The following is a 27,319-nucleotide window of genomic DNA, read 5'->3' as shown; positions in this document are numbered from 1 at the left end:
TTAATTTAAGATAAATATTCTTACTGCTTTTCCATTTGATGCATATGAAGAATACATGGAAACCCTGGCACTTATCTGTATATATGTAGTGGCTGGTCAGAGAATGATAATTGCCTTAATTTTCTTATGCAGTTGGCAATTTGCTCCATCATAGTAACAGATATACAGTCGCTATGATCAGTCTATAAAGATCAGATCAATTATTATTTTATATGCTCTAAACTGCAAAATCTTTGGCCTCAATAAAAATAAAAAATAGGCTTATTGAAACAAAAAATATCAGAATTAATACTTAAATGCAACAGTATACAGCATATTTTATGTCAAAGGCATTGGTAACTATAACATCATGCTTTATTGTAAGAGATTAGTTTATAAAATGGATTGCCCACAAAAACAGGGGTTCCAATTTGCTGCCAAGACTCCCCCATAATGCCAATGTACCAACTGCCATCCTGGTTAGTTACACATTTAATTCTAAACACCACTCATTTATTATTATTATTAACATGTATTTATATAGCGCCAACATATTGCGTAGCACTGTAAAGTAAATGTGATTATACAACTAAATGACATGAATTACATACACAGAACATATGGAGTAAGAAACATCACAATCAATACAGGTACAAAAAGGTGAGGAAGGCCCTATGCATAGGCATACAGTCTAAAGGGAAGGGAGTAATACACAAGGTGTGGGAGTGGGCAAGATCGAATTAAGTGGGTGAGAAATGTGGTATTGTATGTTGTGTTTGGTAGTTAAGCAGATTGAGGGTAGGCTTCTCGAAAGCAGAAAAGTTGGGAGAAAGTCGGACAGACCGTGGGAGAGAGTTCCAGAGGAGGGGCGCAGCCCTTGCAAAGTCTTGATGCGAGCATGTGAGGAGGTAATGAGAGAAGAGTTGAGTAGCAGGTCAGTAGAGGAGCGTAGTAAGCGATTGGGTGAGTATATAGAGATGAGTTCAGACATGTAGGGTGGGGCAGAGTTATGAAGTGCTTTGAAAGTCAGTGTCATTAATTTGAATTTGATTCTGAAAGGTAACGGAAGCCAGTGCAGGGATTGACAGAATGGCGAGGCAGAGGATGAGCGGGTGCTGAGGTGTATGAGCCTCGCAGCAGTGTTCATTATGGACTGGAGAGGTGACAGTCTCTTAAAGGAATAGTTCAGTGTGAAAATAAAAACTGTGTAAATAGATAGTCTGTGCAAAATAAAAAATGTTTCTAATATAGTTAGTTAGCCAAAAATGTAATATATAAAGGCTGGAGTGAACAGATGTCTAATAAAACAGCCAGAATCCAACTTCCTGCTTTTCAGCTCTCTAACTCTGAGTTAGTCAGCGACTTGAAGGGGGGCCACATGGTACATTTCTGTTCAGTGAGTTTGCAATTGATCCTCAGCATTCAGCTCGGATTCAAAAGCAACAGATATGACCCAAGTGGCCCCCCCTCAAGTCTCTGATTGGTTACTGCCTGGTAACCAGGGTAACCAGTCAGTGTAAACCAAGAGAGCTGAAAAGCAGGAAGAAGTGTTCAGACTGACATGTTAGACATCAAATCACTCCAGCCTTTATACATTACATTTTTGGCTAACTAACTATATTAGAAACATTTTTTATTTTGCACAGCCTATCTATTTACCCAGTTTTTATTTTTACACTGAACAATTCCTTTAATGGCCAATTAAAAGAGAGTTACAGTAGTCTAGACGCAATATGACAAGAGAGTGAATAAGAATTTTGGCAGCATCTTGGGTGATAAATGATCGTATTTTGGATATGTTCCTTAGGTGGAAGTGACATGATTTAATAAGTGACTGGATATGAGGAGTGAATGACAGGGCAGAATCTAGGATAACCTGGGGAGAGGGGGTGATAGTGGAATTGTTAACTATGATGGATACTTCCGGGATGTTACTGGTGTTAGTTGGAGGAAAGAGAACCATTTCAGTTTTAGAGAGGTTTAATTTAAGGTAGCGTAGCGACATCCAGGTAGAGATAGCGGACAGGCAGGAAGAGACGCGAGTTAGGAGTTCTGGGTTGAGATCAGGAGATGAGAGATAGATCTGAGTATCGTCAGCATAGAGGTGGTAGTGGAAACCATACGAGTTTATTAATTTGCCGAGGGAGGAAGTATAGAGGGAGAATAGTAATGGTCCCAGGACAGAGCCTTGAGGAACTCCAACAGAAAGAGGTAGGGGAGAAGATGATACTCCATTGTAGGAGACACTGAAGGAACGATTGGTGATGTAAGACTGTAGGGACTGGAGAAGGAGAGGGTGATCTACAGTGTCAAATGCGGCTGAGAGATCAAGCAGTATTAGTAGTGAGAAATGATTGTTGGCTTTAGCAGTTAAAAGGTCATTAGTTAGTCGAGTCAGGGCAGTTTCCGTGGAGTGTTGTGGCTTAAAACCAGATTGTAGGGGGTCCAGCAGGTTATTGTCAGAGAGGAATGAGGTTAGTCGGTTGTAGACTAGGCGCTCAAGTAGTTTAGAGATGAAAGGTAGCAGAGAGATAGGTCGTGGTTGTCAAGATTGGAGGGATCAAGAGAGGGTTTTTTCAGAATGGGGGTGACAAGAGCATGTTTTAGTTGAGAAGGAAACAGTCCAGTTGAGAGCGAAAGATTAAATAGGTGAGTTAAGGCTTTGATTAGACAAGGATTGGTATTGCGGAGATGTTTTGAGGGAATTGGATCAATTGGGCAGGTGGTAAGGTGAGAAGAGGCCAGAAGCTTTGAGACTTCCTCATCAGTGACAGGGGTGAAGGAGCACAGGAGAGACTGGGGAGTGTGGAGGGAGGGTGGTGAAAGTCTAGGGGGGTTGAGTAGTGTAATGTCCCTTCTGGTAGTGTCAATTTTGTTTTTGAAGTGCTCAGCAATATCTTGAGCAGAGACAGATGTGCATGGAGGGGGTGGAGAAGGGGAAAGGAGAGTGTTAAAGGTGGAGAAAAGTTGTGCTGGTTTTTTAGAAAGGGAGTTAATGAGTGAAGTAAAGTATGTTTGTTTGGCTTGGAAGAGGCTGGTGTTATAGGAGCGCAGGGCAGATTTTTAGCTCCAAAAGTCTGATTCTGAATGGGATTTGCGCCAGCGACGCTCAAGTGCATGTGAGTGTCTTTGGAGCGCTTTTGTATGAGCAGTATGCCAAGGTTGAAGTGGTTTGGGTCTAGAACGTTTAGTTTTTATAGGAGCAAGCTCATTTAGGGCAGTGGTGAGAGTACCATAGTAGACAGATGTAGCCACATTAGGACATGAGATGGCTGAGATATTAGAGTGAAGAGAGTCAAAGGAAGAAGAGAGATGTGACATGTCTACAGCTTGCAAGTCACGGTAAGTACGTGTTTGGGGAATAGCAGGGGGTGAGGAGGGAGTTAATGAGAGTTGAAATGTGAGCATATTGTGATCTCACCAATGAATATGTTTAATGTGAATACATATTTGTTCAGCATTGTATGATTGCAAAACAGTGAATAGGAAAAATTATATCATAAACAAAAAATGCTAAGGCTGACCATGGCTGTGACCAAGGAGACACTGAGGGTCAGATTTATCAAGGGTCGAATTGAAAATTCAAATTTTCGAGTTTTTTATGGACAAAACTTTTGACTAGGGAGTTATTTAAATTCTATTTGAATTTTCCAAAGAATTCTAATTTCATTTTCGAGATTTATACTCTGGCCCTTTAAGAACTCAACTATTTGCCACCTAAAATCTGCCAAATTGCTGTTTATGTCAATGGGAGAAGTCCAGAGATAAATTTGGAGTTGTTTGCAGCCTTCCTGCCATTCGAGTTTTTTTCTCTGAACCGAGTTTTCAAAATTCAGATGGAATTCGATTCAAATTTGATTTAAGTTTTCGGGTCGATCATATTCGCCCGAGTTTAAAAAATGTGATTTTTCATTGGAGTCTATGGGAGTTTTATAAATCTCACATGAATTTGAAATTCAACCCTTGATAAATGTGCCTCTGAGTCGTCTGATGATACCAAGATCTTTCAGTGAATTACTAACCTGCTTATTCACTGTGACAGCAAACTCGAACAACAATTATATTTTGCTACAAATTTTTGGAGATTAGTTGGGAGAGAAGTTGATTTGGGAAATAAGTACCACTATTCTTGTCGCATGAATGTTGGGGCCCATTGTTATCCCAATGGCCAATAGTTAAAACCTATCTTGCCTCAGAGACGAGTCTGGTCAAAACCTGCAAGTAACTGTAGGTAGTGATGGGCAAATTTGTCTTGTTTTGCTTCGCCACGAATTTTCAGAATTTCCTGCAAAACTGGCAAAAAATTCACAAAACGCTGATTTTGACGCCAGTGACAATTTGCCCGCGTCAAAGTGGGCGTCGGCGTCAAAGTTGATGCCGGCGCCCATTAAAGTCAATGGGCATCCGTCAACCATTGTGCCTGGCAAATAAATTCGCCCATCATTAACTGTAGGCTCTTGATTTTTGAAGAGGCTGTTTAAACACTGTTAGGGGGCCGTTTAAACTTTCATGGGCACATTCACATAAACTCTAAAATGGAATAAAATTGTATGAACCAAGTTTGTAATGGAAATGTTGCAACATATTTTCTGCAATGAGTTCCTTGCTTGCCTTGCTTTGTTCATTGTTGTCTGGGAATGTTAGTTTTGTTACTAGAATATTCTGTTCTTGTATTCACTAATAAAGGGGACTTTTCCATCACCAAAGCGCATGCAACACAGTGATACAATAAGCAGAGACAAAAATGGCCTCTTGTCAATGTTCACTTTAAATTTCTATCCGCTGATGGAGTTGATTAACAATGGTTTATTACGGTGAAGACTTGGATGGTTTGGGTGGATGGGAGCAATTCATGTTACCTCTTATTCCTGTATTAGGATCTTGAAGTTCTAATGCCAAGTAATGGAGCTGTTTCTTTGCTGTAGGGCTGATGGGAATATTAACATATGTTGCTGATTCACTGCGAGGTCGGTCAGATACCAGTGGCTCGGCTGGATAAGCTGCTGCCCCTGCTGACCAGATGAAGCAGACATATTCTGGTTAATGCATACTTGCAGCACCGAATTGCAGATCGAAATCGTCCCTGCTAATGAACGCTGAAGCACAGACTGCACAGATTTCTAGGTATCATGACTAATTTGACATCAGAGCCATTATGAATGTCTGAGTAAATGAATTTCTTTTTCCAGCTTCACATATGGTTGTCTATTTTGAGTTTGTTGTCACTTTTGTACTAATAAAGATACTGGATGTGTTAATCTTCCACGGAGGTTAGTTGCTGCCCCTCTGCGTTAGAGTATATTGAAGGGAAGTGTACTCACGTGCAGCGCCGTTAGAGCACCAACCCACAAAAATAGCCATGCTTAAAATAAGTTAGAATGCACCTTATTTATGGGTTAATGGAGAGCCTTCCAAACTTTGTCATGTATAGCCTACAACTTTTGGCTTGGCAAAACAAGGTGACAGTTATATGAAAATATGGTTCTAGCAAATAAATAGTACCTATGGATATCTAAAATAAAATAGCTATAAAATATATGTTCAGTTTCACCCTAATTGGCTTTTTTTATGTCAAAGGCATTGGTAACTAAATACCTGTGTCCCTACTCCTGCCAGGTCAATTTTGGTAGCTAACTGGAAATGACTGAGCCTCCCTGGAAGAGAAAGTGATAAGTCATGAAAATGTCAGTTGGACAGTCATTGGCAATTTATTTAGTTGGGTTTAAGTGTCTGTTCTAATATGACTTTTTGTTCCATGGCCCCAACCATCATGCTTTATTTTAAGAGGCTCGTTTATAAAATGGATTTTCCACAAAAACAAGGGTTTCAATTTATTGTCAAGACTCCCCCATAATGCTGATGTACCAACTGCCATTCTAGCAATAGTACATGTGGATATCTAAGGCATAAAATATATGTTCGATTTCACCCTAATTGGCCTCCACACTAGGGCCCCATTCACTCTTTAAACAGACCCAGATGTGGCACTGGAAAAGCAATAATTAAAAGTCCTAATGTCCAAGAACTATACGTATCCTCCTAGGAGTTGAACTAAGTGGTAGGCTGCTACTTCTGAAAAAAGTAAGTTTTACAAGAATTGAAGAATAGAATATGACAATTCTCCTTTATACACTTGTGTGATCAATATGGGACAGATTTATCAAGGGTTGAATAGTAAATTTGAGTTTTCAAATGTCAAAATTCACACATTCGAATTTAAATTTTAATGTGAAATTTATCACACTTTGACCATGGAAACAGTCCTAATTCGAATATACAAATTTTTAAATTTTTTTATGGTCAAAACTCTCTAATTCAAATTGTAAATTGAAATTTCGAATTTTCGAGATTATACTCTGGCTTTTTAAGAACTCGAATTAGACTATTCAGCACCTAAAACCACCACCTTAAACCTTGCGAGGTTAATGTATAAGTCAATGGCAGAGGTCCGTTTAGCCATTTGGAGATGTTAATAGCCTTCCTGACATTCAAGTTTTATTTTCAGAGAAAAACTTGATTCGTACATATCGAATACGATTCAACTTTTTAGGTCAGAACCATTTGATCGAATATTAGCCATTCAAATTTTTTCTTATTTAACCTCCGAGTTGAATTATGAATATATTCAAATTTTAAAAAAATTCACATGAATTTGAAATTCGACCTTTGATAAATGGGCCTCTATATATGTGATCATAATGATTCATGATGCCTGATTCTTTCATCAACTACAAGCTGTCATATGATGGAAGTTGCATTTGGCAATAATGGGAAATGCCCAAACTGAGTACCGTATATACTCGAGTATAAGCCGACCCGAGTATAAGCCGAGGTACCTAATTTTACCTACGAAAACTGGGAAAACTTATTGACTCTAGTATAAGCCTACACACAACTACAGCCCTGTCTCCCAGCAGCGCACATTCTGCCAAAGCGACCCCCCCAGTGATCAACCGGACTTCTTTGCAAAGTTGATGGTGACAGAGAATTGCCAAACGGATTACTGTGTGCATTGTCCCACTGTCCCACTACCATGTGCAGAGGGTGCTGTTTGATATTGCCATCACTGTTAATCTTTCGTATAACCAACAGAGGGCGCTGTGTGATATTGCAGTCACTGTTATTCTTTCATATAACCAACAGAGGGCGCTGTGTGATATTGCAGTCACTGTTAATCTTTCATATAACCAACAGAGGGCGCTGTGATATTGCAGTCACTGTTATTCTTTCATACAACCAACAGATGGCGCTGTGTGATATTGCAGTCACTGTTATTCTTTCATACAACCAACAGATGGCGCTGTGTGATATTGCAGTCACTGTTATTCTTTCATACAACCAACAGATGGCGCTGTGTGATATTGCAGTCACTGTTATTCTTTCATACAAACAACAGATGGCGCTGTGTGATAATGCAGTCACTGTTATTCTTTCATATAACCAACAGAGGGCGCACTGTTATTCTTTCATATAACCAACAGAGGGCATTGTGGGATATTGCAGTCTCTCCCCAAGTGTACTGTTGGTATAGGAATGATTAAAAGTGACTGCAATCTCAGCTAGCCGAGGTAGACTTTTTCAGCACATTTTGGATGCTGAAAAAATCGGCTTATACACGGGTATATACGGTAGTCCTGAACGACTGAATGAATCACTGCAGTCCCCAGTTGCTAGCAACCCTTCTCTACTAAAATACTAAGGGGCAGATTTATTAAGGGTCAAATGGTAATTTAGATTGTTTTTAAATTTTGTTGGTGTCAAAGTTCACGCATTAGACTGTAAATTCGAATGTGAGATTTATCACACCTCTACCAGGAAAACAGTCCTATTTCAAATATGTGCCACCTAAAATCTGAAAAGTTCATGTACAAGTCATTGGCAGAGGTTCCGTTGCGCCATTTGGAGATGTTAATAGCCTTCCTGACATTCAAGGTTTTTTTTCAAAAAAACATTCATACAAATCGAATACGATTAGAATAGGATTAGAATTTTCAGGTCAGAACTATTCGATCAAATATTGGACATTCACATGTTATATATTCGAGTTATAATATAATTCACATGAATTCAAAATTTGACCTTTCATAAATGGGCCTCTAAATCTGTGGTAGTAATAGTTGGTTCAGAAAAAAAACGTTGGCATGTGTGCCAAGGGAAACTACCCCTCATATAAATGCACAGCTATCAGGTTGCTTGAAGTTCATCAAACAAGAACTTGTGGAGGCAGGTTTAGCAGTCGTGGAGAAAAAGTGACAAATACTTTTTTATATGACAATGATTTTTCTTTGTACTATAGCAATAGCATATTTAAGAAAAAAGTCAGAAGAGTCACGGTTACGTTTTGTTATGGGAAAATACAAAAACAAACAAAAATTACATTGTTCCTTTCATTTTTATTGATACTTAAAATCACGACTGTTTTAATAAAATGATAGAATGTCAATACATTTACTTGACAAACTCAGAGAGAGTTCCAACTGACTTCTATAGAAACTTCACAGTTTCTACTTGCTGAGTTTTTTCATGCAATTTTTTGCATTTCTATTTTAAATGCGGATTTGAAGTTTCAACATTCAACATTCTCGAATCATGACAAAATACAGTTTTAATTCTAAACGATGTACCCACACTGAGGGGCAGATTTATCAAGGTTTGAATTTCGAAATTAAAAATACTTCGAAATTCGATCACCGAATTTAAATAGTTCGACTTCGAATATCAAAGTCAAAGTTTTTTTCATCGAATTTGGGTATCCTGCAGTCGAAGTAAAATCATATGATCGAACGATTCGAAGGATTTCAGCGGTCATTTGAACGATTTTACTTCGACTTAGAAAAATGCTCTAGAAGGTCCCCATAGGCTAACATAGCACTTCGGCAGGTTTAATTTGGCGAAGTATTGAAGTCAAAAATTTTTTAAAGAGACAGTACTTAGATTATCGAATGGTCAAAAATTTGAACGATTTTACTTCAAGTCAAAGTCGTAGTATCCTATTCGATGGTCAAAGTATCAAGAAAATTACTTAGAATTTACGGGGTTTTTTGCTTCGAAAATTCCCTCGTATTCACTTCGACCCTTGATAAATCTGCCCCCGAGTGAGAAATGCAGATAAATGTCTTAAAGGGGTGGTTCACCTTTAAATTAACTTTTAGTATGATGTAGAGAGTGATATTCTGGCACAAATTGCAGCTGGTTTTCTTTTTTTGTGGTTTTTTAATTATTTAGCTTTTTATTCAACAGCTCTTCAGTTTGCAAATTCCCCTAGCAACCATGCATTGATTTGAATAAGAGACTGAAATATGAATAGGAGAGGGATTGAATAGAAAGAGGAGTAATAAAAAGTAGCAATAACAATAAATGTGTAGCCTTACAGAGCGTTTGTTTTTTAAAATGGGTCAGTGATCCCCATTTGATTACTGGAAACAGAAGAATGCAGCAAATAATTCAAAAACTAAAAAAAGAAAAAATGAAGTCCAACTGAAAAGTTGCTTAGAATAAGCCATTTTATAACGTACTTTGGGGGTTATTTATCAAAGTCCGAATTTATGTCAATATTTTCTGCTACAAACTCCGATCAAATCCGCACGAGTTTGTTACGCTTATTTATTATAACATTTTCCTGAAAATTTGCTTTGCGGGAAAAAATCAGATTTTCATGATTTTTTCATCCGATTTTCATGAATTTCAAGATTTTTTCGGAATTTTCACCTGAAAACTTCGAGGTATTGCACAAAACCCAGCGCACATCAAAAAATCATTAGGACTTCTCCCATTGACTTATATGCAACCTTGACAGGTCTGAGATGCCGGATTTTCAGATTCAGACTTTTCCATCCTCAGGGTTTAATAAATAAAAAATTTGTGATTTTTTAAAAGTTTGATTTTATAAAAAAAAAATTTGTGATTTCTGCATTCAAAAGAGACAGTACATGATAAATTTCGATATTCTTTTTATATATTTTTTAATTTTTTTCAAATTCGAATCAAATTTGGACTTTTCCCTAGTCGAAGTACACAAAAAATAGCTTGAAATTCGAATTTTTTTTCATTTGAAAATTCACCTCGACCTTTGATAAATCAGCCCTCAAGTCTAATAGAAAATCATGTAAAAATTAAATAAACCCAATAGGCTGGTTTTGCTTCTAATAAGGATTAATTCTATCTAAGTTTGGATCAAGTGCAAGTTACTGTTTTATTATTACAGAGAAAAGGGAAATCATTTGGAATTTTTGGACAAAATAGAGTCTACGAGAGACAACTTGTCCGTAATTAGGAGCTTTCTTGATAATAGGGATGCACCAAATCCACTATTTTGGATTTGGCCAAACCCACAAATCCTTCGTGAAAGATTTGCCCAGAACCGAATCCTAATTAGCATATGCAAATTAGGGGTGGGAAGGGGAAAACATTTTTGCTTCCTTGTTTTGTGACAAAAACTCACGCAATTTCCCCCCGCCCCTAATTTGCATATGCAAATTAGGATTCTGATTCAGTTCGGCCGGGCAGAAGGATCCTGACGAAATCCCGTACCGAATCCTGGATTCGGTGCATTCCTACTTGATAAAGGGTTTCCAGATAACGGATCCCATACCTGTATAACATAGTTCAATCTTACTCAACTTACTGAACTAATTAACTAATTAATTAAGTGACAAATCTCCAGGATTAATTTGAATCCAAATCCAGCAAAAAGTTAGGAGAAATTAGGGGAACTGGTACATCCCTACCTAGTTTAACGAAGCAACAGGGGAATATGATGATGTTCTATACAGGACATATACTTTAATTGTGACTTTTAATTTAATACTCTTAAATTATGACAAAATGGAATCTCAAATTTTGCTAAATCTCCCCCAAAGAGTGAGAAAAGAAGATGTATGTGTTAAGGGGCATCAACAAATTGCACTTAAGGGGACAGTAACATTGGGGACATTATATTAAGGATGCAATGAAACCAACATTTTTGGATTCAGTCAAATACAGAATCCTCCATAAAAAATGTATAGTATATAGTATAGTAAGCAGTCCATTAGGATTCCTTTAAATTACAGATCTGGATTGGTTTGATTAAGGGGGTTATTTACTAAACTCCGGTTGGGCTTTTTTGGGCAAAATTCAAATTTTAGGTTTTTTTGACATTTATTAAAGGGGTTGTTCACCTTTGATATAACTTTTAGTATGATGTAGAGAGTGATATACTGAGATAATTTGCAATTTGTTTTAATTTTTTATTATTGAAGGTTTTCGAGTTATTTAGCTTTTTATTCAGCAGCTCTCCAATTTGCATTTTAAGCAATCTGGTAACTAGGGTCCAAATTCCCCTAGAAACCATGCATTGATTTTTATAAGAGACTGGAATATGAATAGGATCAGTAATAAAAAGTAACAATACATTTGTAGCCCTACAGAGCATTTGTTTTTTTAGAAGGGGAAAGCTGCAAAAAATCAGAAGAAAAGGACAAATAACTTAAGGGGCAGATTTATCAAGGGTCGAAGTGAATTCGAGGGAATTTTCTAAGTAAAAAAATTCGAAATTCGAAGTAATTTTTTGGATACTTCGACCATCGAATTGGCTACTACGACTTTGTCGAAATCGTTTGAAAATTCTACCATTCGATAATTGAAGTACTGTCTCTTTAAAAAAAACTTTGACTTCAATACTTCGCCAAATTAAACCTGCCGAAGTGCTATGTTAGCCTAGGGGGACCTTCTACAGCATTTTTTTTTAAGTTTTTTGAAGTTGAAGTAAAATCGTTCGTTCGTACGATAAAATTGTTCGAATCGTTCGTATACCCAAATTCTGTGAAAAAAGTTCGATATTCAAAGTATTTAAATTCGATGGTCGAATTTCGAAGTATTTTTACTTCAAAATTCGACCCTTGATGAATCTGCCCCATAAACTATAAAAAAATAAATATTGAAAACCAATTGAAAAGTTGCTTAGAATTGGGGCCTCTGCCATTGATTTATACACAACGTCGGCAGGTTTGGGATGCTGGATTTCTAGATTCTGGCTTTTTGCTGCATAGGGCTTTAAAGGGGTGGTTCACTTTTAAAGGGATACTGTCATGGGGAAAAAAAATTTTTTCAAAATGAATCAGTTAATAATGCTGCTCCAGCAGAATTCTGCACTGAAATCCATTTCTCAAAAGAGCAAACAGATTTTTTTATATTCAAGTTTGAAATCTGACATGGGGCTAGACATATTGTCAATTTCCCAGCTGCCCCCAGTCATGTGACTGATAAACTTCAGTCACTCTTTACTGCTGTACTTCAAGTCGGAGTGAAATCACCCCCTCCCTTTTCCCCCCAGCAGCCTAACAACAGAATAATGGGAAGATAACCAGATAACAGCTCCCTAACACAAGATAACAGCTGCCTGGTAGATCTAAGAACAGCACTGAATAGTAAAAACCCATGTCCCACTGAGACACATTCATTTACATTGAGAAGGAAAAACAGCAGCCTGCCAGAAAGCATTTCTCTCCTAAAGTGCAGGCACAAGTCACACGACCAGGGGCAGCTGGGAAATTGACAAAATGTCTAGCCCCATGTCATATTTCAAAATTAAATATAAAAAAATCTGTTTGCTCTTTTGAGAAATGGATTTCAGTGCAGAATTTTGCTGGAGCAGCACTATTAACTGATTCATTTTGGATTTTTTTTTTCCCATGACAGTATCCCTTTAAAAGTGAACCACCCCTTTAAAGCCCTATGCAGCAAAAAGCCAGAATCTAGAAATCCAGCATCCCAGACCTGCCGACGTTGTGTATAAATCAATGGCAGAGGCCCCTATACTATTTTGAAGTTTCTGTGGACTGTGCTGACATTAGCCGAAATTCCGACCTTTTTTGGGCAAAAATTCAAAAAAACTCAGAGAAAGCCCAGAAAAACTTAGAAACAATTATACAATTCGGGTCTTCACTCGATTTTATTGAGTTCTCACCCGAACCAATTAAATTGTGCTTTTTTCAAAATAAATCAAAGGTCAAATCGTGGATTCTAGTTTGGTTGGACTTTTTTTATTTTAAAAATTTTAGAAAAATTCGGATTTTGACAAATAACCCCCTAAATGTAAAAGATTCAGTTGAATCCAGCAAAAAAGTTATGATAAATAAGGGAAATTGGTGCATACCTGTATATATATATATATATATATATATATATATATATATATATATATATATATATATATATATATATATATATATATATATATATATATATATATATATATAATGAATGGCTGTAATATTTTGTCCATTGGTTATGATACTGCTGCTGGCCAGTGTCCCTTTGGTGTTATATATAAATATATATAAATAATGCACCTCACCACCCTAAGCTCATGTAAATATTGAATCGCAGGTTTGCAGGCAGTAGAACAATAATACTTTAATCTGTACCTGTTGGCCCCTCTATCAATTGCTTAAGAAGAACAATATAAAAGAAAATACTTGGTATTAGTGTAATATTGGCAGAGTTTGATTGCAGAGACACCGGGCTTGGAAGCTTCATATTCTGCACTATAATGAAAGAGCTCACAGTAGATCCTTCCTGAGACCTGAGGCTTTTCTTGGCTTTATAAAAAAAGGTCTCTATAAATCCTGCCAACAACCTGGGGAATTCACAAAGGACACTTGCTACCGGCACTATCTGAAGTTCGGAATTATCTGGCTTTTTATTCGCTCATTGTTTTCCACATTGAATAGAAGTCATAAAAAGATATGTTTTGGGGGTTTTTTTACACTCATTATGGGCTACATTCACAATAAAAATGTTCTTATGAACCGAGAGATTATTTATTATAAGGTGGTGGTAGAATAACTATATTATATGCGACAGGTATGGGATCCGTTATCCGGAAACCTCAGAATAATGGAAAGGCTGTTGCCCATAGACTCCATTTTTATCCAAATAATAAAAAATCTTAAAACTTTTTCTGTGTAATAATAAAACAGTAATTGTACTTGATCCCAACTAAGAGATAATTAATCCTTATTGGAAGCAAAACCAGCCTATTGGGTTTATTTAATGTTTACATGATTTTCAAGTAGATTTAAGGTATGAAGATCCAAATTACGGAAATGTCTGTTATCTGGAAAACCCCAGGCCCCAAACATTCTGGATAACAGGTCCCATACCTGTATAAAAGAAATACTATGTACTATAAAGAAAGAGTTCCTTGTAGAAGGTCCCACCTGGCCACACTTAGGGGCACATTTACTAAGGGTTAATTAACCCTCGATATTCAACCATCGAAGTAAAATCCTTCGACTTCGAATATCGAAGTCTAAGGATTTACTGCATTTAGTTCGATCAAACGATTAAATCCTTCGTATCTAACGATTGGAAGGATTTTAATCCATCGATCAAATGATTTTCCTTTGATCAAAAAAAGCTAGGAAAGCTTATGGGGAAGGTCCCCATAGGCTACCATTGGTGCTCTGTAGGTTTTAGGTGGGGAAGTAGGTAGTCAAAGTTTTTTTTAAAGAGACAGTACTTCGACTATAAATAGTCGAATAGTCGAACAATTTTTAATTCAATTCGAAGTCGTAGTCGAAGTAGGCAATTCGATGGTTGAAGTAGCCAAAAAAAAACTTCGAAATTCAAAGTTTTTTTCATTCGAATCCTTCACTCGAGCTTAGTAAATGTGCCCCTGCATCTTACACTGGAAACTTACTACGAAGGTTGAATGAAATTGTGTGAAACAGACTCATTTGATTGGTTGGGACCTTGTGTTGTGTCTTGTCTATCAGTCCATAAGGGTCCAGCATAGATCTAACAGTGCTGGGTATCCTCAGTTAGTGGCTGATATTGTTTGCACATAGGGTTTTCTTTTTTTTATGAATATTACATCAAAACCAAAGGAGGGGAAAAAGTCATCTAATCAAATTCAAGCCAGAAATGCAATTGGTGCAATAAAGCCTAAAGTTGGTGCATAGAATACTATTGCCCATAGCTTTGTGCTTTTAAAATTGGATTATGTGTAGCTAAAACAGTAGCCCATTGGAGCCCTTCATATCCACAGGTGGTTTTTTGCTATCTGCATGGAATTAGATGTGTAGGCCGTGTATCGTCCTCTTTGGGTCTTGCCCAATGTTGCTAAATGTGGAAATGTACAGCCATAGGGCAGACAGAGAAATTAACCCTTTTACCTGCACATTACATGCTGGCAACAAGTCTCATTTTTAAAATGCCGCTGCATTGTCTGCGCAATTGGAGCTCAGTCAACAGTCAGCTCATGGAATTGACATCTCCCAGCAAAAAGTAGTTAAAAGTAGAGAGGGGTGTATGTATGGATGCTGGGTTTTCATTTGGAGGGGTTGAACTTGACGGACTTTGTCTTTTTTCAACCCAATTTAACTACTATGTAACTATGTTAGTATAGTGAATAAAGTACCTCCTCTTGTAAAATATGAGGATATTATAAGTCACCGAGGAGTTCCATGACCATATAAAAAAAATTATACAGGTCATGGAACTCCGAGATTATGTAACTTTTAATATCATCATATTAGGGGTACATTATTTATTTAGATTTAGTGAGTCATGTTTCAAAAATGACATCACTAAGCTTTGTTTATAACTGATGACATCACTAATTATAAGGATATAATTCACAGGATATTCATAGGTTTTGTGTATTATATCCTGTACTCATAATCTTCCCCAATTCTGAAATGTCTACAACTAGTGGTAGAATATACAGTATATATATAGTGCAGCCACAGCTGTATGCTTCTTTCTGGTCTGTTGTAGAAAGGAGTTTGCAGCTATTGTGGGTGCTGAGAGTTGTATACCTCCCAACATTTTGATAATAAAAAGAGGGACAACATTTTTTGACCACTCCCATTTTTGTGGCTACACCCCGTAATTACCATGTTCATTTTACAAAATTTGGCAGGTTATGAAAATTTTAACATAATTCCGTTTTTTTCAGTTATTACAGTTTTTCTAATGAATGTAAATTGCCCTTTAAGCTGTGAGTCTAAATGTGGCCATACACAGGGAGATCCGCTCATTTGGCGATGTCAGCAAACGAGCGGATCTCTCCCCGATATGCCCACATTGAGCTGGGCGATATCAGGCTGATCCGATCATGGGCCCTAGGGCCCAATGATTGGATCAAAATGGAGATTATATGGGCAGTTGGATCACAGGACTGCATCAATGAACAGATTTTTTGCCCTGCCCGATTGACATCTGCCCGACTTTCGGCCGGATATCGATCGGGGAAGCCCGTCAGATGGCCCCACACACGGGCCAATATGCTGCCGACTCAGTCTGTCGGCAGCTTTTATTGGCCCATGTATGGGGGCAATAACTTCTCCCAAGAGACCTGTTTAAATTGTTACAATTACTTATTTGCTTATCTCAAAATTGTTACAATTACTTATTTGCTTATCTCAAAATTGTTACAATTAGTGGCACCTGGTGGCTGTTCTGGGCTCTCTGCCAAAAGCCAACTAAAGGAGAATTCAACCCGTAACATAAAAAAACCCTACCCCCCTTACCTACGTAGACCCCCCTCCCTCCTTCCCCCCAGCCTACCTGGTGCCCGGGGCAATTGCCCCTAACTTTTTACTTACTTTTACTTAGGGGGGTTTATGCTACGTGTTGAATTCTCCTTTAAGTTAGAAATATTTGTATCCTTTTCTGGCTATTCAGTGCATAGAAAGTCGGGACTTGTCAGAACAAATGCGGGACTGTGGGTTGACCTGTCAAAATCGGGACTGTCCTGCTGAAAAGGGGACAGTTTGGAGGTATGGAGTTGTATAGGGCCACAGGCTAGCCACCTCAATAGTTTCAGACTTTTCTTCTTTTTATAACATTTTTTTTCAGGGTCAGACACCCTGACCCTGACCCGGCAGTCACCAGGGGCCCCCTCCTACCCCTGTTGCGTGCATGCGCTGACACCGACAATGGGTCAGCTGATCAAGGAGTAGGTTTGGCTGGGCGGCCCAGTCTGATCCTGCGTTTTTCTATATGGGAGCCAATCGAGTCCAGGATAAATGCCTCCATGTCCAACCTTATAAATGGCCCTAAGCTTTGGTTCAGAGAATTCATTTACCAAAGGGATGCTCTGTGCAAAGTGCAACATTTAGACACACACTGTCGTGTTTTATACACAATATTCTGTGGGTTCAGTGCTGCTGTTGCCCACAACTTTCCATCTTGTCTTTGGAAATCAGCCGGTGAAGTCAGATAGAAGAACAAAGTACGTCTTCCTTGAAAGGGAATTAGAATTCCTAATGCAGAGCAGTCCTGTATTTAGCAATACCGCTTCATATCACTTAGTGATTAGTCTATTTGTACACAATTGTATTTGCCGCCTCTTAAACGGCTTTCCTTTTGTATTATATCCGTATTTCCACCCATGCTAATAATTGTATGAGAGATTTATGTTATCTATTATGAAGGTATTATGAGCCTATAAATATGGTTTTGGAATCAATGTCGCAATCAGCAGAGTTTCATTAAGCGGAAGAGATGCTTGAGCCCATAAAAACATCATCAGGCAATTTATTTTTTAAGCATGGAAAAGCAGATCCAAGTGACATAATTAAATGGACTCAGAGTACATAAATAGAAAGGAATTAAACAAATGCTAAAACATAACCAAACAAACATGATTCAATATTATATCTATGCTAGAAGCCAACTTTCTCGCTCATTGGGTCCAGTAGGGATGGGCGAATTTGACCCGTTTTGTTTCACCAAAAATGCGCTGCCGGCGAAATGTCGCGGACGCCCATTAAAGTCTATGGGCGAAATTTTTTGACGCGCGTCTTTTTTTTGGGGATGCATGCTGCCATACAAGTCTATGAGCGTCAGTTTTTTAAGCGAAACGAGGCGAAAAAATTCGCCCATCCCTACAGAACAGTTAATAAGGAGGCCAGTAGGAGGAATGGCGAGATACACTATCTGGCACTTTGCACTACACAGTTCACTAATCTGCCACCACTATATTTGCCACGTGCAACAATGTATGCAGAAGTGCGTCAGGATCCAGAAGGAATTGCAGAAAAAAAAATATTTCCTAGCCAAGGCTGGATTGTAACACATTGGGGCTCATTTATCAACACTGGGCAAATTTGCCCATGGGCAGTTACCTATAGCAACCAATCAGTGATTCGCTTTTTAAAGCCAGCTGCAAGTAGAACAATGAATTCAGCAATCTGATTGGTTGCCATGGGTTACTGCCCATGGGCAAATTTGTGAACAGGTAAACAAAGTTGGAGCAAGGCACTCAAGTAGGTCACGCACAGATCAGACCAATAGGTAAAAATACGAAAAAATATTTATTTAGATAAACATCTCACGCCTAATGCGTTTCGTGTCACTAGGACACTAAGTCACAGCCTATGACTAAGTGCCCTAGTGACACGAAACGCATTAGGCGTGAGATGTTTATCTAAATAAATACTTTTTCATATTTTTACCTATTGGTCTGATCTGTGCGTGACCTACTTGAGTGCCTTGCTCCAACTTTGTTTACCTGTTCACGGATTGCCCATTCCCTTGGGCTGAGGGCCTGGGGCAGGAGCACCTGTGCCACACATATAATTTGGTGAGTTGCTCCATTGGCGAAGCTCTTTGCCTGTACATGTACTGTATATTGCATGGTCAAATTTGCCAAGTGTTGATAAATAAATCACTTGCACCCCCGCCTCACACCTGACTCCACCCCCCGGTCATACCCCCAACCTCCTCCTCCCACTGCTCCTTGTATCAACCTGCTTACCCCGCTGGCACTGTATCTTCAACCCATTAAGATCTCTTGCACTAGGAGTGTGGGAGGGAGATGTCAAAATGTCCCATCCAATCCCTATTGTTGAGGAGGCCAGCGGCTGCTTGCTGCCCTCATGTTTTGCCTCCCTAGGCCTGTCCACAAATTCGGCCTGTTCCTAGCTACCAAAGTCATATCCCATAACCAACTTTCTTACCACATCCCTTAGTTCTCCTTTTGTGTTATAAAACTAATAAAACTCTCCATTGTAGAGCCAATACACTAGTGGGGTTAAAATTTTGGGGAAACTCAGCGCACATCAAAAAATCATTGGGACTTCTCCCATTGACTTATATGCAACCTTGACAGGTCTGAGATGATTCTGACTTTTCCATCCTCGGAGTTTAATAAATTCCGAAAAATTCTTGATTTTTCAAAAGTCAGATTTTATAAAGAAAATCACAAATTTTTCGGAATTTTTGCATTCAGAGTTTACTAAATAACCCCCTAGGTTCTTTACAACCTGCAGAGTTGGATACAGTAAACTAAAGTGTCCGCATGAGTTCTCATTCTAAATGGAGCTCCCTGGCCAAAAGCCACGATAACTGTCACTAAGGGGCCCATTTACTAACAATCGAATTGCAATTTTTTTCCCCACAAATCTCGAAAAATTTATGTTTTTTTAAAAAATTTCTACAAAGCTGTAAAATTCTAAATGTAGTAAGTGAAGAAACCACAAAAACCTTTAATACTAAACCTCGCCAAGTTGTCAAGGTGCTATATAAGAAATGGGAGCTGATCTTATTGGATCGCTTTTAAGCAGATCGGACTTTTAGAGGTTTTTGGGGGTTTTTTCCGAAAAAAATACCAATCTTCAGAGGTTTTCATAGTATTAGTGTTTTTAGTAAATTGTTCAGCACTTTTTTTGTTACAATTTATGGGGGAGAAGGAGAAGTAAACCCCTTAGTAGGCCGAAGAAGATGGCGCCCATGAACTCTGATGCTGCGAATCTGCACAGAGGGGTAAGTAAAAAGTTAAGGGCATTTGCCCGGGGTAGCAGCTAGGCTGGGGGGGGAGGAGAGAGGGGAGTGTATGTATGGTTGGGGGTAGGGTTTTTTTAATAAGGGGTTTACTTCTCCGAATCCGAAAATCGCCATCTCAGACCTACCGAGGTTGTATATAAGTCAGTGGGAGAGGTCCCTATCCTCTTTGGAAATTTCTGTGGTCTGTGCTGGAATTAGCCTGAAAATCCGACTATTTCAGACTCTTTGGGCAAAAATCGGAAAAATTCTGGCTTTTTGGAAAAAATCCCCAAAAATCTAGCGATTCTAGAAAAAACAGTAAAACAATCGTATGATTGGGGTTTTCACTCGATTTTAACCTGTTTGTTCCTGATCGATTAAATCGTGCTTCTTTAATAATAAATAAGGTCCAATAGCGGATTCTAGTTTGGTCAGACATTGTTTATTTAAATAATCAGAAAAATTCAGATTTTGATAAAATATTCGGATCTTTTAATACAATTTTAATAAATTCAATGACAAGCTTGGTTTTAGATTTTGTGAGTTTAGTTGTGGATTCAAAAACCTCTTAGGTCACTAAAATCTCACCTTAAAATAATAAGCATCCACATTATTCACATTCTGTGTTAAGTATTAAATTTGCAACGTTTTCTACAGATACCAATGACCTGGTACCATTTGCTATTCACCTGTTAAAAAGCAACAAACTTCTTGGTTACTATGAATTACTGCACCTGGGCAAACTTTGTATCTTTTATTACATATTTGGAGCTGATTCTTAGCAATGCCCCTCATCTGTATTTAAATCTATAGCTGTACGGTTTAGGTTTGTTTTTTTTATTTTTTTATTTTTGGCTAATTTCCCAGTGAAGGTAATTTAATGCTGCAATGTGTTATTTTTAATCACATCCTTGGCCTCCATTCCATATTGGAATCTGCTCTCACTGATTTATTTAGTTCTGACATAAATGGCTTGATGATATGCACTGAGCCACAAGGTTGATTTAAAGCTAAATAGTAATTTGGAAGGAAATGGTTTGGCTCGGATTCATTATTGATTTTCTTGAGAAAAAAAATGCCCCTTTGGTCTGCATCTCATGTTGGCCATTTAGTTAGATGTTATCTTTCTCACATTCCATTTTCTCAGCATTTCCTACAGTTTCACTACAGCCTCACACTCCTGGGTGCTCAGTAAAGGTGGCCATACTCTATAACAGTGATCCCCAACCAGTGGATCGCAAGCAACATGTTGCTCTCCAACCCCTTGGATGTTGCTCCCAGTGGCCTCAAAGCAGGTGCTTATTTTTGAATTCCAGGCTTGGAGGCAAGTTTTGGTTGCATAAAATCAAGGTGTACTGCCAAACAGAGCCTCCTGTAATCTGCCAGTTAACATAGGGGCCACCTAATATCCAATTAAAGCCCTTATATGGCACCCCAGGAACTTTTTGCATGCCTGTGTTGCTCCCCAACTCTTTTTTTATTTTTGAATGTGGCTCACGGGTAAAAAAAGGTTGGGGAACCCTGCTCTATAACATCCACTAGTTTTGGCTACAGCGGATCTTTCTCCTGATATGTCCACCAGAGGCAGGAAAATAGTGGGTTTATCAGATTGTTTGGCCCTAGGGCCGAAAATAATGGGAACAGGTGGTGATGGGACGATTATTGCATCAAACCTGCCCAATCGATATGTGGCCGATTTTTGACCAAATATAGGTCCGGGAGGACTGTCGGAAGGCCCCATACATGGGCAGATAAGCTGCTGAGCCTTTACATTCACATTTGTTATTTACTGGAATTAGTAAAACATAATGGGAAAATTTCTAATAATATGTAGCACTACTGCGCACTTAAAAGTAGAATTTGAAGAATCCCCTAAGTAAAAGATCCATTTAGCATCTCTTTTCCAATGATTGTTAAAGGAAAACTATGCCCCCAAAATGAACACTTAAGCAACAGATAGTTAATATCATATGAAGTGGCATATTAAAGAATCTTACCAAACTGGAATATGTATTTAAGTAAATATTGCCCTTTTACATCTCTTGCCTTGAGCCACCATTTTGTGATGGTCTGTGTGCTGCCTCAGAGATCAGCTGACCAGAAATACTGCAGCTCTAACTGTAACAGGAAGAGATCACCTGACCAGAAATACTGCAGCTCTAACTGTAACAGGAAGAAGTGAGGAAGCAAAAGACACAACACTGTCTGTTAATTGGCTCATGTGACCTAACATGTATAGTTTGTTGGTATGTTTGTGAGTACAGTGAATCCTAAGATCCCAGGGGGCGGCCCTTATTTTTTAAATTGGCAATTTTCTATTTATGATTACCCAATGGCACATACTAATAGAAAAGTATATTATTATGAAAATGGTTTATTTACATGAAGCAGGGTTTTACATATGAGCTGTTTTATGCAATATCTTTTTATAGAGACCTACATGGTTTGGGGGGTATAGTTTTCCTTTAAGGATATTGCCAGGCCTTTTATTCTGGATGACTTTTTTGATACCTATTACTGATACATAGAGGCATAGAGTTAATAAAGTCACATTTCAGTGGTATTAGAGCTTTTTGAAACCACAATTAAACTCATTTTCTCTAAAACCACAAAATGCCATGAAAGTTATTAAAAGATCCAAATATGAACAAGTAAAAATGGAAACAAAATGCTGACCAATGCACCAAAATCTATGAAACCCTCTAAAAACCTCTTAAAATTCATGTTTTTTGGACAATTACAGGTATGAGATCAGTCATCTGGAAACCCGTTATCCAGAAAGTTTTTTCTCTGTAATAATAAAACAGTACCTTGTACTTGATCCCAACTAAGATATAATTAATCCTTATTGGAAGCAAAACCAGACTATTGGGTTTATTTAATGTTTGAATGATTTTTTAGTAGAGTTAAGGTATAAAGATCCTAAGAACGAAAAGATCCATTATTCGGAAAACCCCAGGTCCCGAGCTTTCTGGATAACAGGTCCCATACCTGTACGATGAAATGCCTGAACTGTTGTGTGATACTGACCAAACTAATAATAAATCATCAATATATCTTCTGTAATAAATTATATAATCCTTAAACTGAGTTGTTCAGAGGAACTTGCTTATCAATATATCTGTGTAGATGTGCTGGATCTTTGGCAATAACTAACTACAAATTAGGGCTTAGCTTTGCACCTCACTGGGAGACTCAGAACAGGGAACATAATTCTCTTTTCCCCCACAGGGCAATATAAAGAGTAGGGATGCACCGAATCCACTATTTTGGATTCGCCCGAACCCCCGAATCCTTTGCAAAACATTCGGCCTAATACCGAACTGAATCCTAATTTGCATATGCAAATTAGGGGTGGGAAGGGGGAAAACATTTTTTACTTCCTTGTTTTGTGACAAAAAGTCATGCAATTTCCCTCCCCATCCCTAATTTGCATATGAAAATTAGGATTCTGATTTAGTTCAGCCGGGTAGAAGGATTTGGCTGAATCCTGCCGAAAAAAAGCCAAATCCTGGCCAAATCCCGAACCGAATCCTGGATTTAGTGCATCCCTAATAAAGAGAGCAGACACAAGACCTGTGCGTTTCATATAAATACCGGTTTGTACAGCATTTGGCAGTGCTTTATTTATGAGGGGTGGGCTTGGGATGGTACGTGGGTCTCATAAGAATGGATAGGATTTAAAGCAATAAGATGTTGAACAGATCTCTAATAATCTGTAATGACTAGGGATGCAGGGAATCCAGGATCCGGTTCAGGATTCGGCTTTTTTCACCAGGATTCACATTTGGCTGAATCCAACATCCTGGCTGAAACCAAATCCAAAAAAAAATCACATGATTTTCATCACACAAACAAGGAATTTTTTTTAGCCGTGCCTACAGCGCACAGTTCTTTCTCCCTTGATCCCCTGATTTGGATATGCAAATTCGGTTCCAAATTCCGTTCGTCTTTAGAGGAATCTTTCATAAAGGATTACTGGTTCGGCCGAATCCTAAAATTAAGATGGCGCATCCCTTCAAATGACGTACTCTGAATTTGGTGCTACACAACCTTTGTAATCGATGGTTAAAGTTTCCAAACTGATGCCTATACTTAGTCATAACCTATTGTGGTTTCACATTAAAGAAAATTAATCAGTTGTAATTAACTTTCCAATATACACTCGTTATAAATTTTGTAAATGTAATTGCTATCTCTGTCCCGTGATATTTTCTACACCTCTGGTTCGAACTATTGACAATGTAGCAGAAGGCAGCTGATTAACAGACCCGTGAAAAGCATTCAGAGCATTGTAGAAAGTGGTTTAAGGAGAACTATTTCTGCTACATTGTTTTAACAGTCAGGGCCAATAACACAAAGCAGACAAAGGGACTGATAAAACTTGAAATAATAATTACATTTACGTGTTTAATTTATATTGGGAGATTACTAAGGGGTTTATTTATTAAAGTCCAATGCCTATAAAAATGCCTATGTAAAAAAAAAAACCTTTTTATTTTACCCTAAGGATGGAAAAAGTCAAAATCCAAAAATCCGGCATCTGAGACCTGTCGAGGTTGTATATAAGTCAATGGGAGTAGTCCCTAAGATATCCTGATCTTGCTGGGTTTTGTGCAAAAATTCTATTTTGTGGTTTTCGGCAAAAATCTGAAAAAAACGACTTTTACAATTTTTTCGGGTTTTTTACCCGCACTGGAATTTTTCGGGAAAATGTATTGATAAATAAGGAGAAATAACCCATGCGGATTTGGTGGAGTATATTTCAGAAAAAAAATTTGATTCAGATTTTGATAAATAACCCCCTAATATTTACATTTTCTTTCATTACTGAAAACTGTATTTTTGGCTTTACATTTCCTTTAACCTATCACTGGGGTTCCATATGTAATAGTTTTGTTTAAAAGAAAGTCCTACTGAATAAAAATTAGGCAAATGGAAGGCAATTGAAAAATAAGTAAAAAACTCATATTGTAAGTCTTACCTGCACCAAGCAAAAGTGTCTGTCCCTTAGGCAGTTTAGGGGCTCCCGCTAATGCAGGTGTAGCACCTGAAGGATCAGTAGGAAAGCAATATAAATATAATTACTAATGTGTTCAGTGAGCCAGAAAGCAATAAATATATTACTGATTCAAGAAACAAATAGATTTTCATTCACTGTGCATGAGAATCTACAGATGTATGAAAGCAGCATAAACCTAAAAGCCATGCAGCACTATGTTGCTTATGTTATGGTGCAAATGCTTGGGATAGACTATTTCAGGGATAGCATTAGCTTCATAAAGAACATGGCACAAAGTGCAAGAACATAATAACATAACTCTTTACTCAGATTAATAAGCAAATAGTGATGGGCGAATTTGCGCCATTTTGCTTCGGCAAAAAATTAGCGAATTTCGTGCGAAATTCGCGAAACGGCGAAAAATTCGCCATTTGTGACGCCGGCGCCCGTTTTTGACGCCGGCGTCCATTTTTTTCAAAAAAATTTTTTGCCGCAAATTTTTGCGGGCGTTTCGCGAATTTATTCGCTGCAAATTCGTGCCTGGCGAATAAATTCGCCCATCACTATAAGCAAATAAAGTTGAATTTTAGCAATATATCAAAATTAATCTGATTTAGTGGTCACAATTCTCCTAATCACCTGTCACCGCCTACAAATCAAAGTATTTTAAATTGTCGGCCAGTCGGATACTGGTGGTGATGGGAGGACATTGCTCAGAAATGATCCTTTTCAGGGTAAGGCATCAATTAAAGTTATTTTTATTGAGTTTTTTATAACAGGCCTATGCAATTGGACAATCAGTATCTAGAATGTGGCCCTCCAAGGAATTTTTATGGCCCTCTAGACTGGGATCCTTTAAAATATGTGCAAAGTGCAAAGAACTAGACCAATATGCCATGGGGGGGGCAGGGCTGGACTGAGAGTCAAAATAGGCCCTGGCATTTCAGGTACAAAGAGGCCCAATCAGCCTACACAGAGGCCCAAACAGACTCCACCAGCCCACTAAATACTGACTTTCTATGGCACTTTATAGCAGCCCCTCTGACATTTGCCAGAACCCACAGATGGAAACAGACAGCACTGAATCGTTTTAAAATTGCTATGTGATGTTAAAAAATGATGTATGATGGTAACCGTACCTTGTGATGTGTTGGGTAACATCCCCATCTGTGAAGCTGCAGCTCCCTAAAGCGAAACAAAATATTTATACAATTATAATGGTTACTAGAAGAGGCCCAGAGTAAGCTGATATACCTATAAGGTACACACCTCAATGGGATCCCATCACACACACAGGACTACCAAGAATCTGCTCCCACCCAGTACCTTATCCAAAGTGTTCCCACTACATAATCTAGTCTTTTGCCAGCAGAGATGCCCAGCCTAAAATTTCCCACATGGAAGTAAAAGTTATTTTGAAAGAAATGTAGAGATATGATCATACAATTTCCAGTCTTCAGACATCCGTGGATTTGATGATAAGTCAAAGCCAAAAGAAAGCAAGACATACCCAAAATAAGCATTACTTTCCCTTTATGGACAATAAGGGCCTTATTTATCAAAATCTGAATTTTTCTGACTATGTTTAATTGAAAAAGTCCGTTCAAACTAGAATCCACCACGGGAACTTATTTATTATTAAAAAAGCACAATTTAATCGGATTGGGGAGAGGCTCCATAAAATTGAGAGAAAATCTGAATCGTCTGATTTATTCGTAGTATTTTTCCCAAATCGCTCGATTTTTTTCAGACATTTTCCAGAAAAGCCAGAATTTTTCAGATTTTTGCCTGAAAAGTCCAAACTAGTCTGATTTTTGGGCTAATTCCAGCGCAGACCACAGAAAGTTCCAAATAGAATAGGGACCTCTCCCACTGACTTATATACAACCTCGGCAGGTCTGAGATCGATTTTTTTCAGATTCTGACTTTTTCCATCCTCAGCGTATAATACATTTTTTTTCCACTAAAAATTCAGATTTTATAGTTAAAAAAAACTTGATTTTTTTGAGTTGTTGACATTTGGACTTTAATAAATAACTCCCTAAGAATCCCCTGGGTTTAATAAAGTTATGTTTCTGTGCCCTAAAATGATAATTCATTGGTAGAACAAAAAAGTTCTGTAAAAAATAAAATAACAGCCAAGAACCAAGAGTAGAACAAAAGGTTAATAGACCCATTTATAATACAAATTAAATAACGGCCCTGATGCATTGCAGGAAAATTGTGGAATAGCAATGAAATCATATTCCTTTAAATGATTTGAATTTTAAGTTAGAGGAACAATCACAAAAATAAAAATTTACATACTGAAATAAGAAACTTTCAAAATATAATCCAGAATCATTTTAATTCAGAATCATTGCTGAAATGATCAAGTTACTCTTTACTATCTCACTCTCCACATCTGTCTCTCTTCATTGTCTCTTCAAGAAAGAGTCTTTTTTTGACAGTTAGATCGAACGCAGGCTTTGGGGAGGTGCTCACTTTACCTAGAACAGGGGTACCTAACCTTTTATACCCATGAGCAACAATTAATGCAAAAAAGATTGGAAAGCAACAAAAGCATGCAAAAAGTTTCTGGGA

The 27,319-nt window shown here is 37.9% G+C and overlaps 1 protein-coding gene across 2 annotated transcripts in view; it reads right to left on the bottom strand.

Moving 5' to 3' along the window:
- The window catches only part of dok7.S (docking protein 7 S homeolog), a 76,691-nt gene that overhangs the window by 5,366 nt on the left and 44,006 nt on the right, over nucleotides 1–27,319 (bottom strand). The window contains exons 8-10 of one of the 2 annotated variants that reach the window (XM_018243021.2): nucleotides 25,876–25,921; nucleotides 24,719–24,784; nucleotides 4,839–4,991 (exon numbers count right to left, since the gene is read on the bottom strand). In XM_018243021.2, coding sequence (XP_018098510.1) covers nucleotides 4,839–4,991; nucleotides 24,719–24,784; nucleotides 25,876–25,921 — 265 coding nt within the window. The remainder of the gene's footprint in view (nucleotides 1–4,838; nucleotides 4,992–24,718; nucleotides 24,785–25,875; nucleotides 25,922–27,319) is intronic. The other variant, XM_018243020.2, reaches the window with a different exon arrangement.

This window comes from Xenopus laevis, chromosome 1S (genome assembly GCF_017654675.1).
Source record: "Xenopus laevis strain J_2021 chromosome 1S, Xenopus_laevis_v10.1, whole genome shotgun sequence".
Lineage (NCBI taxonomy): Eukaryota > Metazoa > Chordata > Amphibia > Anura > Pipidae > Xenopus > Xenopus laevis.
This window is presented reverse-complemented; position numbering and strand designations above follow the sequence as displayed.